At 52.6% G+C, this 18,062-nt stretch overlaps 1 protein-coding gene across 28 annotated transcripts in view; it reads left to right on the top strand.

Moving 5' to 3' along the window:
- The window catches only part of KCNMA1 (potassium calcium-activated channel subfamily M alpha 1), a 717,266-nt gene that overhangs the window by 207,998 nt on the left and 491,206 nt on the right, over nucleotides 1–18,062 (top strand). For all 28 annotated transcript variants that reach the window (XR_013377873.1, XM_077895128.1, XM_077895127.1 and 25 more), the window contains exon 2: nucleotides 8,802–8,963. Coding sequence is in view for 27 of the 28 variants with exons in the window: in XM_077895128.1 (XP_077751254.1) it covers nucleotides 8,802–8,963 (162 nt within the window). In the remaining variant the exon portion in view is untranslated. The remainder of the gene's footprint in view (nucleotides 1–8,801; nucleotides 8,964–18,062) is intronic.

Below are 18,062 nucleotides of genomic sequence, written 5' to 3'. Positions count from 1 at the left end.
GCTAGAGCTAAAGATGCCTGTGTTGATGAAGTTTCTTAGGACCCACAGAGAGACCCAGGAGACTTGGATGGCTTTCTGACACCTCAGAGCACTTGGCTTTGTCCGAGCTTCTTTGCAAGCTCTGGTGGGCATTGTACCCCTTCTCTGGAGGCGTAGCCCGTAGTTTTTAGCAAAGGTGATAGCTCCTGGGTAGGTCCATCTGGCTTGGACATGGAGTTGCCTGCACGTGTGAGGTCCCGGGAATGGATGGGGAGGCCGTGGGGTGCAGGGGGGGCTCTGACCTGCAAGGGAGGGGTTGGATAATCAGAGCTTCTCCGGGATAGAAGCCAGTCTGGCAAAAACTCCCTCCGCCAGCTCCAGGGGGCCCCGGACGCTCTGCTGCCCTGCTTCCCCCACCCCTGAGCATCAGGGCTGCGTCCTCTTGCTTTTCTCTCCTCTGCAGAGCTCTTGCCACGAAAATCCCAGCGGATGGTGCCCACATTATGCTTTATTTGCCTGAGCTGCTTTAGGTAATCGGTCTAATCCCTAATACGTAGGATTACCAGTTCCTGGGAGACTGCCGGGCCGGGCCCACGCCCAGGACGTGAAGGAGGCCACACCGAGGGATTTCCCCCTGGCCTGCTGGGAAGGGCTGCGGGTATCTGGAGGGCCCTCCCAGCACGAGGCCTGAGGCCTTGAACCAGGTCCTGGTAGCCCTGTGGGTTTGCGGACACTGAAGTTCAAGCATTTCTGGGTCTGAGGCCAGGCTGTGCCCCCAGAATGTCATGATCATTGCCATGGAATAAAGCATCTTTTAAAAGCTACAATGGGCCAGGGGATTTCGAACTTGCTTCCCCCACAGAAAACCACTTTATTCCAACGCGGTCTCGCCCAGGCTCAGTGCAAAGGTGCTTGAGCCTTCGGCCTTCCCTCGCTGACCCCCTAGGGTCCTAGGGTTACTTGGGGCTCTCTGTATTCTGTGTCATAGAATGCAGGGGGCTGGGCCCCAGGAACAGAAAATTATGGGCTTAACCCACTGCTCCTTCTCATCTCTTGCACAAGGGCTCTGCTCAGAGAGGCTGGGTGACCGGCCAAGGCCCCACAGCCTGTTCCTGGCAGAGCAGGGCTACAAGGCCAGCTTCCCAGCATTGAGCCCGGAGCTCCTCAGGCCGCCACCATTCCTCGGGCAAGAGAAAGACTCCTGCTCCATGCCCCACTGAGGGCAGCTGCGTGCCGGGCTGCTGGGGTCAGTCTCAAAGACAAGAGGGTGCAGGAGAGGTGGGGAGGCTGCCACTGGAGATGGGGTGAAGGTTGGCATTGCAGGCAGGGGGAAGGGACGACTTGGGAACAGCATCCTGCAATACAGACTCTGGGAAATGAGTTTCCGACGGTGACCAGGGAGATGTGAGGACAGCGTGGGACTTGTAGTGAGACCCAAGGAGAGGACAGATGGAGGCTTCCAGTCCTTCCTTCTCCTACAGCCTTGGGGAAGCTGAGCGTACAGGAAGGATGCTCGAGTGCAAGGCTCGGGGCAGAGGATGCAGGCGTGGGACTAACAGGGAGGGGGCTTGCTCCTGCCTCCGCTGTGCCCCCAGGGGAGGGGGGATGGTTCCTGGCCAGAGGACCCCCCTACCCCTCACCCCACCCCACAGGTGCCTCAGGCCTGCAGGACTCAGCCCGGGTCACCTGCATCTCCTCCTCCGGCCCCATCTGCATGGGGTGCCTGCCTCCTTGCTTAGGAGGAAGGCTTCGCGGCCTGTCAGCTTGCCCATGCTCATTTCTGATTCGATGGGTTTGCTCCACGAAGGGTGATTTATGGCTCTGAGCTGGTTTTTGGCCGATAAAGGAATCATATTTTCTCTGTCCTTGATTTAACCACCCTCTCAAGGCACAGGGACCTCGCAGAAGGGTCTCTGCGGTACACGCGGTACCCTGGAGCGGGGCAGACTGAGTCCTCATAATGATCATAAACCCTTCATGGGCACTTGGCAGTTGTCCACAATGCGTCCACACACATGACCCACTGGCTCCTCCCTGGGAGGATGTTGGAACAGGACTCAGGTCTTACGGGTGTCAGAGAGCTGGGCCTAACTTCTGAGTGCGCCCCCCTGGGCCAGCTACTCAGGCCCTCAGCTGTGCAGAGTTGCTGCAGTCGTGCTCAATGTCAGTAGCTGCTGGGGGTAGCGTTACAATGGGGACGGGTTCGCAAGCCTACCTGTTCTAGATGTTGCTGAGGACATGGCAGTGAGCAGAAGCAGTGTCACGTCTTCCCCTCATGGAGCTTACAGATGGTAAAAGATGCTGCAAGTTGGCGGGCGAGCAGATCGTCGTATAAATGCCCTGAGCAAGGGTGGGGGGTGGCCGGGGTGGGGGGGTGCGTGTTGTTTTCCACAGGGCGGGCGGGGAAGCTCTCGGTAGTAAGGCAGCGATGACCTGAGGATGGTGAGGGAGGCCGCCTGGGGCTCTGCGGCAGGGGAGCGACCAGTGCAGTTAGCCCAAGGTGGGAGCAGGCCTGGAACATTCTGGCAGCGCGAGGAGGCTGACGCGGCTGGAGTGAGCGAGCGAGTGGGAGACTTGAGGGATGGCAGCAGGCGCGGACAGATTGGGTGCGTTGGACTGTGTGAAGGCTGTGACTTGTCCTCCCAGTGGGACGAAGAGCCACAGGAGGGTGTTGGCACTGCACCAACACTATCCGACTTACATTTTCAAGAGTAGTTTTCCTCCCAGATGATCACTGTTTAAGCAACTTCCCAGATTTGGGACGAGGAGCTGTTGTCCAAGGAACTGAGAGGAAATCGAGCCAGATTTGGAGCCCCTGGGGGCAGCCCCAGCAGAGCGCAGTGAGGCAGCTCTGGATTCCTCCCAGCAGCTGGCCGCCCCCGCCACGGCCCCTCTGAGGTCACCCACCAGGTGTGGTGCCCACCGTAGCCTTGGCACCTGGCCCAGCCCGACAGGTGTGGGTGCAAGGGTATCCCAGGGAGAGTGAGGCCCACCAGGCAGGAGCAGGTGCGGTGGCAGCTCACAGGTGGCCAGCATCCTCTTGGGGCCTGGGGAGATGGTGGGGGCCCTGCCCCGTGTGATGCAGCTCCATGGGGATCTGAGAGTCGAGCCATGTGCTCTGCAAGGCCTGGCGTTGGGGTCTGGGATTCCTTTCTCCAGAGCAGCATTGTTTCCGGTCCAAACCAGAGGGCGCCGATGCTGCTGTTGCCCACCCTAAATAGGACAGCTGGTGCTTCCAGAAAGTGCTGTACTCTGTATCAGGTTACAAGGCACTACTCATTGCTGTTGATAGAAGAGGCTTTGAGAAATGAACTGGCTTGTCCAGGGCCATCCAGAAGACCTAGACTTAGATTTGAGTATTTTGATGCTCAAAGTTCTTCCCGCCACACCACAAACCTGAAGTTTGCAGTCTACTGGGTCCAATTCAGAAAGGACGAGAGATGGAGAGAGGGCCCGGAACTGAAGACTGGGGACCGTGGGGTCCTGGGGTTAGAACGGGCTTGCTCTCCAGCGCTGGGCCAGGGCCGCTCCCATGGCTGGGGAAAGCCAGGCCCTTTAGACAAGGAAGGTTGCTTCCCACCACAGCCCCTCCACCTGGGCCTAGAGCCTGGACCAGCGGTTTCTTCCAGTCCCAGGAACACTCAGACTCCACGTTGCGGGCTGGTGCAGCGGAGGGACATGCTTGGGAGTGGCTGGTTCCCTGGGGCTGGATTCAAGGGGGTGACTCACCTGGTCCAGGAGGCAACCAAGGATGAGAGCAGCGAAGGCAGCTGGGGGTTCCTTCCTGGCTGGGCCGGGGGGCCCTGGGCATGTGGCTTCCCCTCCTGCCCGCAGTGTTCCCATGTGCATAGTGAGGGGGGTTGGCATCCCAAGGGGTTACTGAGGTCCTTCTCAGGCTTTGGTGTTTGATCCTATGATTCAGGAGAAATGCCTAAATATCCAACAGATGCGTGCTCTGTGTAGTGAGCACCAGGTGAGTGTGGTCCGGTCGGACCCTTGGCCACAGGTGACGGGAGGCATGACGCCCTCCGCATCACGCCAACAGAAAGTCACTGAAGGGGACATTGCTCAAAGGAATGGGGGAGGGCATAGAAGGGGTGAGGCCTGTGAGAGCAGGCAGGTGGAGGGGCCAGCTGGCCACGGTGCTCTCCAGGGTGCCCCCAGACTCCTGTACCTGCACCCCTGCCCTGCGGTCTGGGCACTGGCATTACATGTTGTCCTGTGTTGTCTGCAGGAGGCAGCTGTGGCTTGTTTTACAGAAGACTCTGGTGGTGGGAGAGGGCAGGGCTGGGAGGAAGGGGAGCCTCCCAAGTATGACGGAGCCCTTTTATCAAGGGGGGTGGCTGTAGCGTGTCTGCATCTTCCAGGACATGCCCCCCCACCAAGCCCTACCCAGTCTCATTCTTTCCCCGTCCCTTCTTCCTTAGTGTTCCTCTCTTCTCCCCAAGGCATCCTTCTCTCCATTTCAGAAAATCTCTGTCCTGTCTGAGGCTAAGGTAGCTGGAGCCTATAGCTTATGGGATCTCTCTCTCTCTGTGTCTCTCTGTCTCTGTCTCTGTCTCTCTCTCTCTCACACACACACACACACACACACACACACACACACAGTGGTCTCCGTGGAGGATGAATGAAGGGATCAGGGCCAGGGCCCTCCTGATGCCAGGGCTGCCTGCCTGACCCTGCTCAGAAGTCCTCCTGGAAGAACATCTGGGTCCTTCCCTGCAGTGGGAAGTGGAAGTTTCGATGGATGCCCACTCTGCCATTCAGAACAGTTTCCCACCCCACCCCCCAGTATCCTGGGAGGATAGGGGAGGGAGTGGTGTCCTGGGACCCGGGAGGCAGCCTCCCTCTGGCCCACAGTCTCCTCATCTCGAGTGGGAGGTTGATCTGATGGAGTTCAGAGTCAGAAGGAATCTAAGAGGTCTCTTGGTCCAAGGCCCACCCTGTGTAGGAAGCCCTGCGGCCCCCGGCCTGGGGAGGTGCCACCCAGCTCCTGCGGGAGCCCCTCCAGAAGTCATGGTGCCTTCCCATCCAGTGGCCCGTTGCCTCGTTGAAAAGCCAGAACTGTTAGAACCTACGCTTGCTTATCCTCCATCCTGTAATGATTTATTAAGGCTTCTCTCCGGCTCAGGGTCCCACCTAGGGTCATCGGCGTCCCTTTCGGGGCTACTAGTCAATGGGGTGGTGCAGTTTTAACGGAACATCCTTGGAGGCAATCCCTCCCGTCAGTGGGTGCTCTGTCTTGGCAACTCTAACTGCCTCGCACCGGGACAAACACTGTGCATCATTTATCTGACATAAGCTGTGCCCCCCACCTCGGTGGGGTCGGCGTGCTGGTCCCCATTATTGTGCAGGAGGTAAAGTTCTGGAATTGTAACCCGCCCAGTGCAGCCAGCTTGTAAGTGGCACAGCTGACTTAGCCCAGGGGGGCCCTCGGCCCCCAGCCCTTGCAAGCTCTGTGCCTTCCTCTGAGAAATCCCTGCTCCCACTTACCCTGTTGGTAAAACGGGGGTAACCCCAGCTGTCCGTTGGATTATCATCAGTTCTAAGCGAGTTCGTCCATGGAAAACACTTAATTTTTAGTTGCTGGCACCCAGTTCTGGCTTCATAAATGGTGACCAGTCACCATTAGACTGGGTGCTGTCCCTTACCTTTTCTTCCCTGCTGTGTGCCTCCACAAGAACCCAGCCCCCCTGGGCCGCTGCCCTCTTTTCTCCAGAGCGTGGGGCTGTACCTGCTGCCAGCGAGGGATGCTTTGGCCAGAGTGAGGTCAAAGGTGGAGGGGGCTGCTTCCCTGCAGGCCGAGTGGGGCCAACCTGGACGGCTGGCATCAGGCTCTGCAGAGCTCTGGCCTCCTTGCTGCCCTGCCACTGCCCCAGTCCTGCCTCCCGCATGTGGTAATTGAGCCCACGGCATCGAGTATAAGCAAATAATAACACGGGCATTATCTTTCTTTAGTCTGTGTTTTTCCTTGCCTATCATAAAGTAATTAAAATAATGAATGCCTTGTAAAACAATAGTTAAGAGGGCTGGCAAAAGGGCATTATCTGCAGTACACCTCTTGTGCTCTGAATTATTGATGCATTGAAACCACCGAGACTGGGGAGGACTCCCTGCCTCCTGGCCCTCTTCACACTGCTTCTCTCCTCCGAGGTCTGTGGAGGCTGAGCCTCCAGCTCCGATGCACGGCTCGGGGCACCGCTCCGAAGGAGACACAAGAGCCTCTGGTTTGAGGGCTTTGCCCTTGCACCGACCTCTCCCTTGTCCCCTCACAACCCCTCCTTCTGCAAGAAGCCGGTGGTTCCGTCCTGGGTGAAGGGAGAGGCTGGGCGAGAGCTGGGCGTTAAGATCCACGTCCCATTTTAGATCAGGGCGGGGATGATGAAGCCGGGCCAGTGTGATTAAGAACAGTGGTTCTCAAAGTGGGGTTCCCGGGCTGGCCACATCGGAATTCTCTGGGAAAGTGCTAGAAATGCAGGTTCTGGGCAGCCTGGGTGGCTCAGCGGGTTAGCGCTGTCTTCAGCCCAGGGCCTGAGCCTGGGGTCCCGGGATCGAGTCCCACGTCGAGCTCCCTGCATGGAGCCTGCTTCTCCCTCTGCCTGTGTCTCTGCCCCTCTCTCTCTCTCTCTCCCTCTCCCATGAATAAATAAATAAAATCTTAAAAAAAAAAAAAAGAAAAAGAAATGCAGGTTCTGGCCCGGGGCCCAGAACTCTGTGTTTTAACAAGGCCTCCAAGTGGTTCTGATGCCCACTTGAACTTGAGAATCACTGCTTTTGAGCCTCAGTGGCTCGCGGAGAGGTGGGAGGTGGTGGGACTAGTTAACTGAGTGTGTCGTGTGCCTTTGGGCGCTGCTTAACCCCACCAGCACCCACGGGGCCGGCTGTGTTGTCCCCATCTCATGGGGCAGGGGGATGCTGTAGGGGCAAGAGAGTGAATCCACACCTTTGGTTTCTAAGATTCAGGGGAAGGGCCTCTGGATCAGGGCTGTTGTGATTTTCGGTATACCAACCTGTGCCGAATCTCCGTGTGATGGAGACTCGGGGTCTCTGGACTGAGACTGGCCTTAGCTGGCTTGGGCAGCAGACCCCACAGGTGTCAGGTGGTCCCCAAGTGTGCCCACCCTGTGGTCCCCCCACTCCACACCTCTTCTTAGACTCTTCTAGCTCCCTGGGGCCCAATACACTTGGAAAGACGGCGTGAGTACCCAGCGCCTTTGGCTTCCCAGCTTTCCTGGAGCCCATGGAGGCCAGAAGGCGAGAACCCTGTGTCAGGAGCAGCTTCCTGCCTGCCTGCCCGCAGTCCCCAAGGGGATGACTCATCCGTGCCTCTCAGCTTGCCTCTCCTCTCTCTGCCTCACCCCCACTCACTGCAGACCAAGGTGGTCACCCCTGCCTTGGTTTCTCTCCCTTGCTCCGACTCACAGTGATTCCCTACTGTCTTATTTGCTTTGAAATTTAATTCTAAGGTTTTAAGTGCTGAACATAATTTGCTGGCGTCTTTTGTACATCTGTATCTGCAAAAACAATCTCAGTGGATATTTGAGCAGGGGGCGCGGTTAAATTTTATATAGTGAATATGTTTTCAGTATAACTGTGTGCTGTGTAAAAAAAATTGGGTTTCATTTATCTGAAACTCAAATTTCTCTGGGTGCCCTGAATTTTGTTTGACAATCCTAAGCCCAGTGGGGGGGTGGAGGGGGTTGATACGTATAGCTCTTTATATTTTTTCGTTTGTGTTTATTGAGCCACCTGTATGCAAGGCACTCTTCCAAGGCCCTCAGGGTATAGGAGTTGGGAGGGGGAGGCAGACTGTAAATGAAAAGTAAAACAGAAAGGTGGTGCTGTTGGAAGGCAGAGTTGGAAGTTTGAAAGGGTAGCTGGAGAAGATTTCATTAAAAGGTGATACTTGAGCAGAGACTTGAAGGAGGTGAGGAACTAAGCTTGGGTTCTCTCCGGGAGAAGAATATTTGAGGCAGAGGGCACCTTGCATTTAAAGCATGCAATTTAGGGCCCGAGGTGGGGCTCATTTATCTGAAGAAGTCAGGCTTGTGTCCTCAAGCATGTTTTTAGCCATGGAGGAGCTAAAAGCATTTATTCCCTTTTGTAATTAAAAAGGTCTAGTGTGGATTTCAGGCACAGCTGGATTCAGGTGTTCAAATGATGGCATCAGTATTCTATCACTGCTTTCCGTCTCCTGTGTGGTGGCTTCATTCTCAGGGAAGGATCACTTTTCCTACTCTTTCCAACAAAGGTCCCAGGCTTGAATTGTATTGGGTTGGCACAGGTCGTGTAACCATCACTGACCCAATCGCTGTTGCCTAAGGGATGGAATGGTCTAATTAATCAGTCTCTATTCCTGGAGCCAGTGTGGGCCTTCAGTTCCTTTTGAACTATACAGATTGAGATGAGGAGATAGGGGATTTCCTGAAGAAAGAGCACTTCTGGGAGCAAGATAGGAAGGCTGGGTAGGTGGACACCACAGCGTGTTAACCTCACCTCCTTTGTAATCATTCCATGACCTTAGACAAGATGCTCTCTCTCCTGAGCTTAGTGATTTTTCCCCTTTTAAAGTGGAAAGAGAATAATTTCATTCTTTTTTCTTTCACAAAGATATTTTAAGAGGAAAATAAAAAAGAAAAGATCCTTTTAAAAAAAGATTTAAAAGAAAACCAAAGCCATAGTACATCCCATCTCCCTGCCCCTCGTACCTTCAAGCCAGTTCCCACATCACCAGGACCCTTTCAACTTTGGTTCTTTGGGGTAAGCTGTGTTTAATAAATCCAGTTGGTTCCTATTCTAAACCTTTTTCTCTCTGTTGCCAGGAGGCCCAGAAGATTAACAATGGCTCAAGCCAGGCGGATGGCACTCTCAAGCCAGTGGACGAAAAAGAGGAGGCGGTGGCAGCCGAGGTCGGCTGGATGACCTCTGTGAAGGACTGGGCGGGGGTGATGATTTCTGCCCAGACGCTGACCGGCAGAGTCCTGGTGAGTCCACAATTCCCTCCTCCTCGGGGAGGCCCGCTGTCTGGTCCATGATGCCTCTGTGTAGAGGGATGCCGTGTTTCCTGGGGCTTCTCCAGGCCTCTGGCTATTGGGAAGTGGGGGTGAATGGCAGGTCATGGAGTAGAGGCAGGGTTTCCTGTGTGCATAAGCCAGTGGTTTGAGGGGGGACTTGCAGAGTGGACCGGCATCTGGGGCACAGAGGGTGTGTTGGGGAAGATGTAGAGCATTTCCTCTGCCAGCAGAGCAGGTGTGCACAAGCACGCACACACACAAGTGTGCACATGTACATGAGCATGCACACACACACACATATGCAGCTTGGTAATCTTGGAGAGGAGAAGGGAGTCAAAGTAATGTGTGCTCAGAATTCTGCAGAGAGCCCAATAAACGATAGATGCCAGGATCCGTAGAGCTCTCCGTATGTGCCCATCGGCTCTCTTGGGTCTATTCTGGGACGGGAGTTTCCCCGAGAAGGATGCTGCATTCCAAATGATTTCTTCTTGCAATTCTGGAAGCTGCCCTTCCTGGGCCAGAAGCTGGGGCTTGGTCAAGACACATTTGGCTCAAAGAATGAATGGAAATGTCCTGACAGTTGGGTGAATCAAAGATCGGGCAGGGACATTGGAAACCGTGATGTTTCATGGCAAAAGCTCAGTGAGGAGGTGATGAAAGGTGTAGGGAGGTGGTGAAAGTTCCACCATCAGAATCCTTCTTGGGGAGAGCTCTACATTATGTTTGGAATGAATATCTCACAGGCTGCTTGAGGGAAGGAATGAGACGCTGAATGCCATGCTCATGTCACAAAGGTGGCAGCCAAATAGCCGTCAAGGAGGATGAGGTTCTATTAACCCAGGGAGCTTGGGGAGCTGAGCCTTCTGGAGAGTCTGGATGTGAAACTGTGGCTGATGTTAACTGCTGGCAACATAGGAAAGGGAGAAATCTAAAGCTGTGGTTTTGGAGAGGAGGCCAGAGGAACTGGTGAGGCCTGCTGCTGCCTGGAGGAAGACAACCTGGATGGGGAGGACCCAGGAGAGACAGGGCAGTGTGGAGCGTCTGAGGAATTGAAGGTGGCTTGCCGCGGGCTGTGCCGAGTTACCACCGTCCTCGCCTCCCTGCAGGGTCTTCAGTAAAGGCTCCATTGCTCTTTTGTGCTTGTGTATGAGTGGATTCTGTGTGGGGAGCTTGCGGAGGTTGAATTCTGGGTCTGGCCATTCATGTGAGAAGAAATGCAAGCAGTGCCTTCTCTACCTGTGGTAGTGATGGTAGATGAAGCACAGCCCACTGTTTGGTTGCACGAATGTGATACCTGTCACTTCCACGTGGCCACAGTAGGCAGCTCGGATCCTCTTCATCAGCCTCTGCCAAGACTTACTGAGGATGACTTGGCTAGGCATTTTTTCCAACCCTTTTGAAAACAAGGAATGATCTCATTCCATTGCACCATGGATGGAAGTTCTTGAAGGAATGTCTGGAGGAGAAACGCTAGGGCTACAAGCATTGTATGGGTGTGTGTAGGGGGCGCTGAGCATGGGGACATAGGAACCATCAAGAAAGCCTTCATGGCGCTTCATAGGGAGGAGAGCCTTTGAGCTCAAACTCCATTTCAAGATGAACTGAACCCACGCTCGGTGGCAGAGAAGATAACAAAGATAAAAGCTTGAAAACAAGAAAGGGACTGCTTAGTGGGCCAGAAGCTGAGAAGAATACCTAAATCATAAACCATAAAACAGAAGGCATTTGAGTTGAGCTTTGAACTGTGAGCAAGCATCATGAAGGTCCGTTGAGGAGAGGGGATCATCCCAGAGTGAGCAGAGGGTGGTGGTAGAGCAGCGGTGAGGCACGTAGTGTGCACCTGCTGCAGCAAGGCCCGAGCGAGCACCAAGCAGTGCAGGCAGGGGGGTGGATGTGGGTGGTGTGGGGGAAGCAGAGCTCACAGGCCAAGTGCACCGGTGGTCATCTTGATACTGCTGCTCACAGGAACGTTACCCCCAGCCTCCTGTGAGCCGGGCACTGTGTGAGCCGCATCCGTTATGACCAGGTTGAAGGGCAAGGACCGTGTTGTGTTTGATCCACATCTCTCGTTTTGCTGTTGGGTCGAGGGGTCCATGACAAGGAAGTGAGCAAGCCAGTCTTATCGATGGATTCCTCTCCATCTTAGAGTTGAGGAGCCCAAGGCTTGGGAGGGGCAGTGCCTTGCTGAAGAATATGCAGCCTCAGGTGACACAACCGGGCCCTTATATGTGCTCCTCTGGACTCCCTGTCCAGTGCTCTTTCTGTGTCATTACTTCCCAGTCGAAGATAATTCCTCTTCTTTTTCTAAGCCCTTGTCAGCTGTCTCTTTGGCTGTTGACACTTTGACATTCCTGTCTGAGCCAATTGGGTCCTGAGGCTGTTTGGCCTGATTCTCTTAACATTTGCATGGACGAGCACAGTCCACGTCAGCCTCCCCATGATGCCAGCTGCTCTCTGAAGGTCTCCTTGGAGAAAATCCTGCCCGGGTTGCTCTGGCTCACTCAGAGCCGAGCAGGTCCTGCTGCGCAGAGAGCAGGCGTCCGGGAGTCCCAGGCGGTGCTTCAGGACAGGCCTCTCCTTCAGGGGAAGGCAGAACTTTGCTCCGAGGAAGGAGCAGATTCCACATGGCAGTCTCAGTGCGCACGAGAATGCAGTTCTGTCTGTTGAGAACCCAGAGCTGTGTTTGTCTTGAGCTGTCCAAATGTTTATCCTTGCAACAGGGGGACTAAGCACGACTAGACATCCAGCTGTTCAGAGTTTCCCTGTTCAGTTTTTAATATGGTTGGGTTTTTTTTACACATGGCTCAGGAGCTTGGCCTTCACACCTCGGCCGCTTTCTTACCTGTCTCATTGTCACAGGTGAGGGTCTCAAAGCTAGGCATTGTGGGTGAGGCCTAGGTTGCGGAGAATTCACCAAAACCGCCCCAGCACATCTGTAGACACACCTGCTGTCTGGGATCTCTCAGGCGAGCGCATCATTCATTCATTGAGTACTTATTTCTCATCTGCACCAGGCACTATTCTAGGCCCTGGGCATAAAGCCACGAGCAACAGACATGCAGGGTGTGAACTATTTATATTGATAAACTAGATATAAATTTGTAGAGCTCAGTGTGAAAAAGGAGAAATGACAGTCACCATTCACCAGTAGCTTTTTATACTTCACACCTGGAGCCTTGGCATCGGCTCTCGGAATAGCCTGCCTTGTCTCCGCCGTGGCACTCAGGCTTACCTTCAGGACGGGAGCAAGACTGGACAGGGTCTCCTCCTGGAGCACATGGCTGAGAGGTTCTGCATCAAAATGACCACCAGGTAGTCCAGAGTGGCTGCATCCTTTATTTATCTTTTAAAATTAAAGATCTTTATTATTTTCTGATTATTAAAGGGGGTACATGCTTATTTAAAATTTGGGAATATTCTGGGAGAATTGGTGTAAAGTCCACTTTGGGACGTGGAGTTGGCGCATGCCACGGGACAGTTCAGTGTAGCAGAAAATGCCATGGAGGTACCTCCCAGCTGTTTGGGGGTTGCTGGGGCTTTGGTCGCTACATCTCATGTCATCCCTTTAATGCGCACACTCAGGAGATGAGTAGTTATCTCCGGCAGGGATTGCTGTGGTCTTCCTAGTGGACCTTCAGGGAGCACTTTACGTTGGGAAGGAGATCATGGCCCTCCTCTCATAGTGGCTCCTGCGAGCCAAGTTCGTGGCCCACGGAAAACACACAGCATCTCAGGATGTGCATTCTACACCTTCAACACCCCCCTGACGCCGTCTCTGTGTCTCTTGGCTCACTTTCTCTTTGTCCCTATTTCCTCACTCTCCTCCTCAAACTTTACGTTGTATGTGGATATATGCTCCATTGGGGTTTTGTGAGCTAATTAAATCTTTCTAAGAATAAGGCAGTGTAGATAAACAAAGAGGGCAGGAAGACCTACAAAAGCAATAGGCTTTTGTATTGTTCGGTTGTACTTTACAGAATCATAAGCCAAAATCAGGAAGCGCGATGGTCTAGTTCAGGGTTGGTTAGGGATTTTGTAAAGGGCCAGATAGTAAAGGTTGTAGGCTTTGCAGACCACAGGGACTCTGTCGCAGTGACTCAACTCTGCCATCGTAACTTGAAAGCAGCCACAGCCAATATTCAGCCAATATTACCAGCTGTGCTGGTAAAGCTTGACAAAAACAGGTGGCGGGCCAGACTGTTCTTCATGGCCATAGGTTGCTGACCCACGGTCTATTCAGTTCCCTATTTAATAAATAAAGAAAGCAAAAGGCAGAAACTGGAAGAACTTCCTTAGGAAGGAATTTTCTAAGGTAAGATAGCGCAAGAGGGATAGTACCAGAGAACCCATTTGTAATGAGGAAAGTTCTAGACACATAGAAACACACATGGCTAAACATAGGCACGCACGTACACTACTCACCCCATCTTTGTTAAGCATCTTGTTTCTGAACATTCATATTAATTCCTACATTGACCTCAGAGCGGCTATCTCCCTAACGAAAAACTGTGTCTCATGGCCAAGCCCGGCCTCACCTCAAGGTGGAAGCAGGCTCTACGGGGCTCCGACCGCACCCCGGTTCCTTTACACATTCAGTGCTTTGCGCTTCTCTTCAAAGACACGTTTTGTCCATACAATGATCAGCTCCTTAAGCAAAAATAGAACTCTTAGAACTGCTCTCTGTTCGGTTATTTCCCCCATATTCCCATGCCACTCTGTTTGAATATTGCTCCAGGAAACATCTAAATCTAATCCATGAACTGAGAAGATATGCTACCTGCTTTACCGTCATCGGGATGATTTGTCGAAGAAGGAGAAAGAAAACCACCAGTCTTTCCCTTTATCGTCCTACATTCATCGCATGTGTGGCATTTCACATTCACATTATATACACAGGCTGGGCCATTCTATCTTTATCTCCTAGGGCTCCAAAGAAAATATGTATCAAAAGCGCCTTTCAGATAGCAATAATCCTATTGGTTTAATAGAGTTAGATAGACGTGTTCTCTGTTGCGTCATCTGTGCATGAGATGGGACCAGTTGAACAAAATTGGAGGGGCACGTGGGCATGCGCTTAATCAAATATGTGACATTTATTGCTTTCATTTCCCCCTTTAGGTGACTCATGGTGCTGCTGACATTTCTCATCAGCATCCTCTACTTTTCATTTCCAGGGCTGCCTGGTGGCAAATTCACGCACAGCTCACGTTTCCATCTCCTCTCTCTTCTCATTCATGCCCGCTCCCCTTTTTATTACTTTTTAGGCATATCTACCTAAAATTTTTATATCACCTACAAATGACCTATGTAGCAGAAAGACCAGAGGTGTCATGGGCCTACATTCTTAGGAAGACTGTTCTTACAGTAGATAGGTAGATCCTGCTGTCTGTGCACTTGGGAGTAAGTCAAGATTTTGTTTGAGGTTTTTTTTTTTTTTTAACTCCCCTGAGGGAGGCTTCTTTGAAAGGAAATGCATGGCAATCCCTCTCCAGGACTTAATAATGGCTCTTCATTTTATCCCGTGCAAAGAGTTTATATTCTGGATATGAATCAATAAGTCCAGAAAGGCGTGCTTTCTTTATATCATTGAACAGGAGAGGTTTGTCCTCACCTGTTGTCCTCACCTGTTGAAGGGCACACTAGATTGCCATAGATTCGTTATTTGTGACCTGGCACTGTTGGTAGGGGATGGGAAAACTGAGTTGGAGAAGTTGCTGAATCCAGCAGGTGCTCATGCTAGGTGCTGAGCTGCCTGTCACTAGAGACATTCAAAGATGGGCAGGATCACATTTGGTGCCGTTGCTGCCAGTTGGTTAGACTTTTTCCTCACTGCTTTAATTGGGTTCTACAGAAAACTAGATCTGGGAGCTGCTCTAGGATAAAAATGGTTTCCTGGAACTTGGACAGACTTCATTTCTCTCCTTTTTTTTTTTGAGATTTGTCAACGCGTATCAGTGTGTCAGGCTCAAAGAAGTCCCACAGTAAAAAGGCAGAAAGACTTTGCTTTGCCCAGCGTTTCCCATTCCTGTGTCACCATGGAACCCTTTCCTCGTGAAGCACCTGTAGGCGTCACAAAGAACAAAGAATGTGGAAGTAGTCTGGGGATCAGCAAATTGTCACCCAGGGTCCCGATCTAGCTCCCTGCCTGTTTTGCTCACAAGCTAAGGAGGGTTTTTACATTTTTAATGGTGTTTTAAAAAAAATCAAAAGAAGAATATCTTGTGACATGTGGAGTTATATGAAATTCAAATTTTAGTGTTCATAAACAAGGCTTTATTGGGACACAGCCATGCTCACTCATTTACATATTGTCGATGGCTGCTTTTGTACTGCACTGCAATGCAGAATTGAGTAGTATCCACAGAGTCCAAGATACCCGCCAGCCTAAAATAGTTACTGTCTGGCCCTGTACAGAAAATGTTTGCCAGCCCCTGAACTAGATCATTAAGTTCCCCTCTGCTCCGTGACTGTCAGTATTTCTAAGCCGCCCGCGAGATTTGCCTTCGTGGTTCCCCGTAGCACGAGCTAATGGGCCACAGGTACCATCTAGCCCCTTGGGCAGACGTTTATTCCCACAACCTCAACCAAGTGATGAGGGTAGAGGTGGGGAGACAAAGGCCAGAGCCAAGTGTGACAGCAGGTTCCCAGCTGGCTTGGTTAACGGATTTCCCCTCCCCAAGGTCAGTGGAGTGTGTCTGGGAATCCTGCAGCAGAGGGTGCTCCCTGCATCTCCACCTGCCTGCGTCCATCCCCTGCAGGTCAGCCCACCCCGGGCCCAGCCCAGCAGCCCAGAGTCCAGTCCCCACCACGGAGGACACGCCTGGTTTGGGCCTGCAGGCCCTGCGCCTCGGCCACACCAGCCGCTTGTGTGTACTGCCCATCTGCAGGCCACGTGCTCCGTGGGCCAGCCTCTCCAGCACATTCTGTAAAGCAGCTGTTAATTTTACTAGCTGGTGTGTTGGCGCCCCTGGCCTCCCCTGTGAAAATGAAGGAGAGTTTCAGAAACAAATCCTCGGACAGCTCTGGGGAGAGGAAAAGCATCCTGGCCCAGGAGCAGCCTGCTTCGTCCTGACTGTCTCTGACTCCCAGGGGCAGCCTCTGGGCTCTGGTGGCAAGTGCTGATGCCCACGGCCTCTCTCCTCTGGGGCTTCTGGGGGGAGAGGTGCCTGTGTTGTCCTCCCACTTTATCTGCTCTTCATTCATTCCTCTATATCCAGTCACCTTTCTGCCCCACCCATGTACCTTTGTTGGTATTCCCTGGCACATGGAACTGAATGTAGCACCCAGTGGACACCTGATCAGTGAGGTAGGTCACTACAGGGCTCTCCCCTGCCAGTCGCTCTTGCTTCTGTTCTTTCTGTTTCAGCTTCTGGGTCTGGGCTGGGAGACAGGAGCCCTGCCCCTCTGCTGAGCTAGCGTTCTCTGACGCAAGGCTCCTACTCCCTTGATCTCCATCTGGCTCCTTGTGTCTTTTTCTCATTTTGGTTGGAACCAACCAGGAGTATTGGTAGAGTGCTCAGCATCCCCGGCTTCTCCAGCTCCTACTCTTCCTCTCTCCCTGGGATGTGCATCCCCAGGAAAGCATGCTGAGGGCTGTTGTGGATGGTCTCGAGCCTGTTAGGGGTGCAGTCCCTGAGGCCCTTCTGCTGAGTCCAGCTTGGCCCTCTCTCGGTCTTTTACCCTGGGCAAGTTCTTTCCATTCTGGTGCCTCAGTTTCCTCATCTGTCCAGTGGGCATAGTAATAGTCCTTGCTTCTTCACGTTGTAAAATGTGATTCATCAGTGTGTATACAATGTTGAGAATAGTGGCTCTTAGATGGTGAATGCTTGCTAAGCATTAGCTGTTATTACTTTGTCATTGTTGTGTGAGCCCAGAGACATGTCACGGAGGAAATGCGCTGGTGTGGAGGTTGTGGAGAATAAATTGTTTCCTGCAGCAGAGGTGGAGCAGCCCTTGGACTTCACCACACTCAGATGTCCTCTCAGAGAGCCGAGCCAGCTCTGGGCATGGCCATTTGAAAGGGTTCTGAGTGTCCCAGGCAGGCCCTGGTTTGCCTCCAGGCAGCTCATGAGGTTTGCTCCATGCACACAATTCAGGCCCTGTCATTTCTGAGGCTGCCTCATGCCCCCCTGACTCACCAATGTCAAGTCAGCCAGGAAATTCTCACTTCATGTAGCCTCCCGGAGCTGCCCAGGGGCTGGAGGGCAAACTGGGCTCATCCTGGGAGCCATACATTGTAGGTGCATGTGTCAAGGGTCAAGTTTTCTTATTACTGTAGTCCCCATGTCATCCTTCCTTGGTGGGGCGGGGTGTGGGGAGGGGGCTGACAGACACAGAGCTGGTTTCAGAGAACACGTCATCTCCAGTCCACGGGGAGGTGTCTTTAACATTCATTTTGGCGGGCAGCAACCACAGATCTGTTGGAAGGATTCAGGAGACTGTGCTGTCACCAGAAGAGGACACAGATTCTGCTGTACATGCAAGGCGTCTCCTTTGAGCTATTCATTCATTCTTTCGAACATTCCTGGAAGATCTACCAGGTGTCAGATGTTATTTAAGGCACTGGACACATGTTAGTTCTTCTAGCAAAATCTGCAAAGTGAAATCATTCAAAATGTTGAAAGTGCAAATGTTATGCCTGCGTTTTGCTACAGTGCTCTGGGAGGCAAGATTTCTGAAGGACTTTGGTCATAAATCAGAGCCCATGGCCTCTCCATCAGTCCTTGGACAGGCCTGGGAGCCTGACTTTTCTAGTCCCGATCACACATCCTGTGTTTTTCTGCTGCTGGGCCCAAGGGGCCTGAGCAAATGTGTTTCTATGACTAATGTTAAATGAACTTCTCCTTTCCCATCAGTAAAAGCTGGCACCCCCTGGAGGCTTTGTAGGAAATGGAATGCCCACCATCTTGTGCTGGGAGAGTTTTCTCACTTGGCTTTTCCCCCAGGGCCTTCGGAGAGTGCCAATGGTTTAGCAGCCTCTATTTGCCAGAAAAATACCCTGGTGGGCTGAAACTCTCCTTGGAGCCTCCATTTCAGCTGCGGAAGTTTGTTTAGCAGGGAGACTCAAAA

The sequence above is a fragment of the Canis aureus genome, chromosome 4, assembly GCF_053574225.1.
Source record: "Canis aureus isolate CA01 chromosome 4, VMU_Caureus_v.1.0, whole genome shotgun sequence".
NCBI classification, from domain to species: domain Eukaryota; kingdom Metazoa; phylum Chordata; class Mammalia; order Carnivora; family Canidae; genus Canis; species Canis aureus.
Note: the sequence above shows the minus strand (reverse complement) of the source record. Positions and strands in the feature narration are given on the sequence as shown.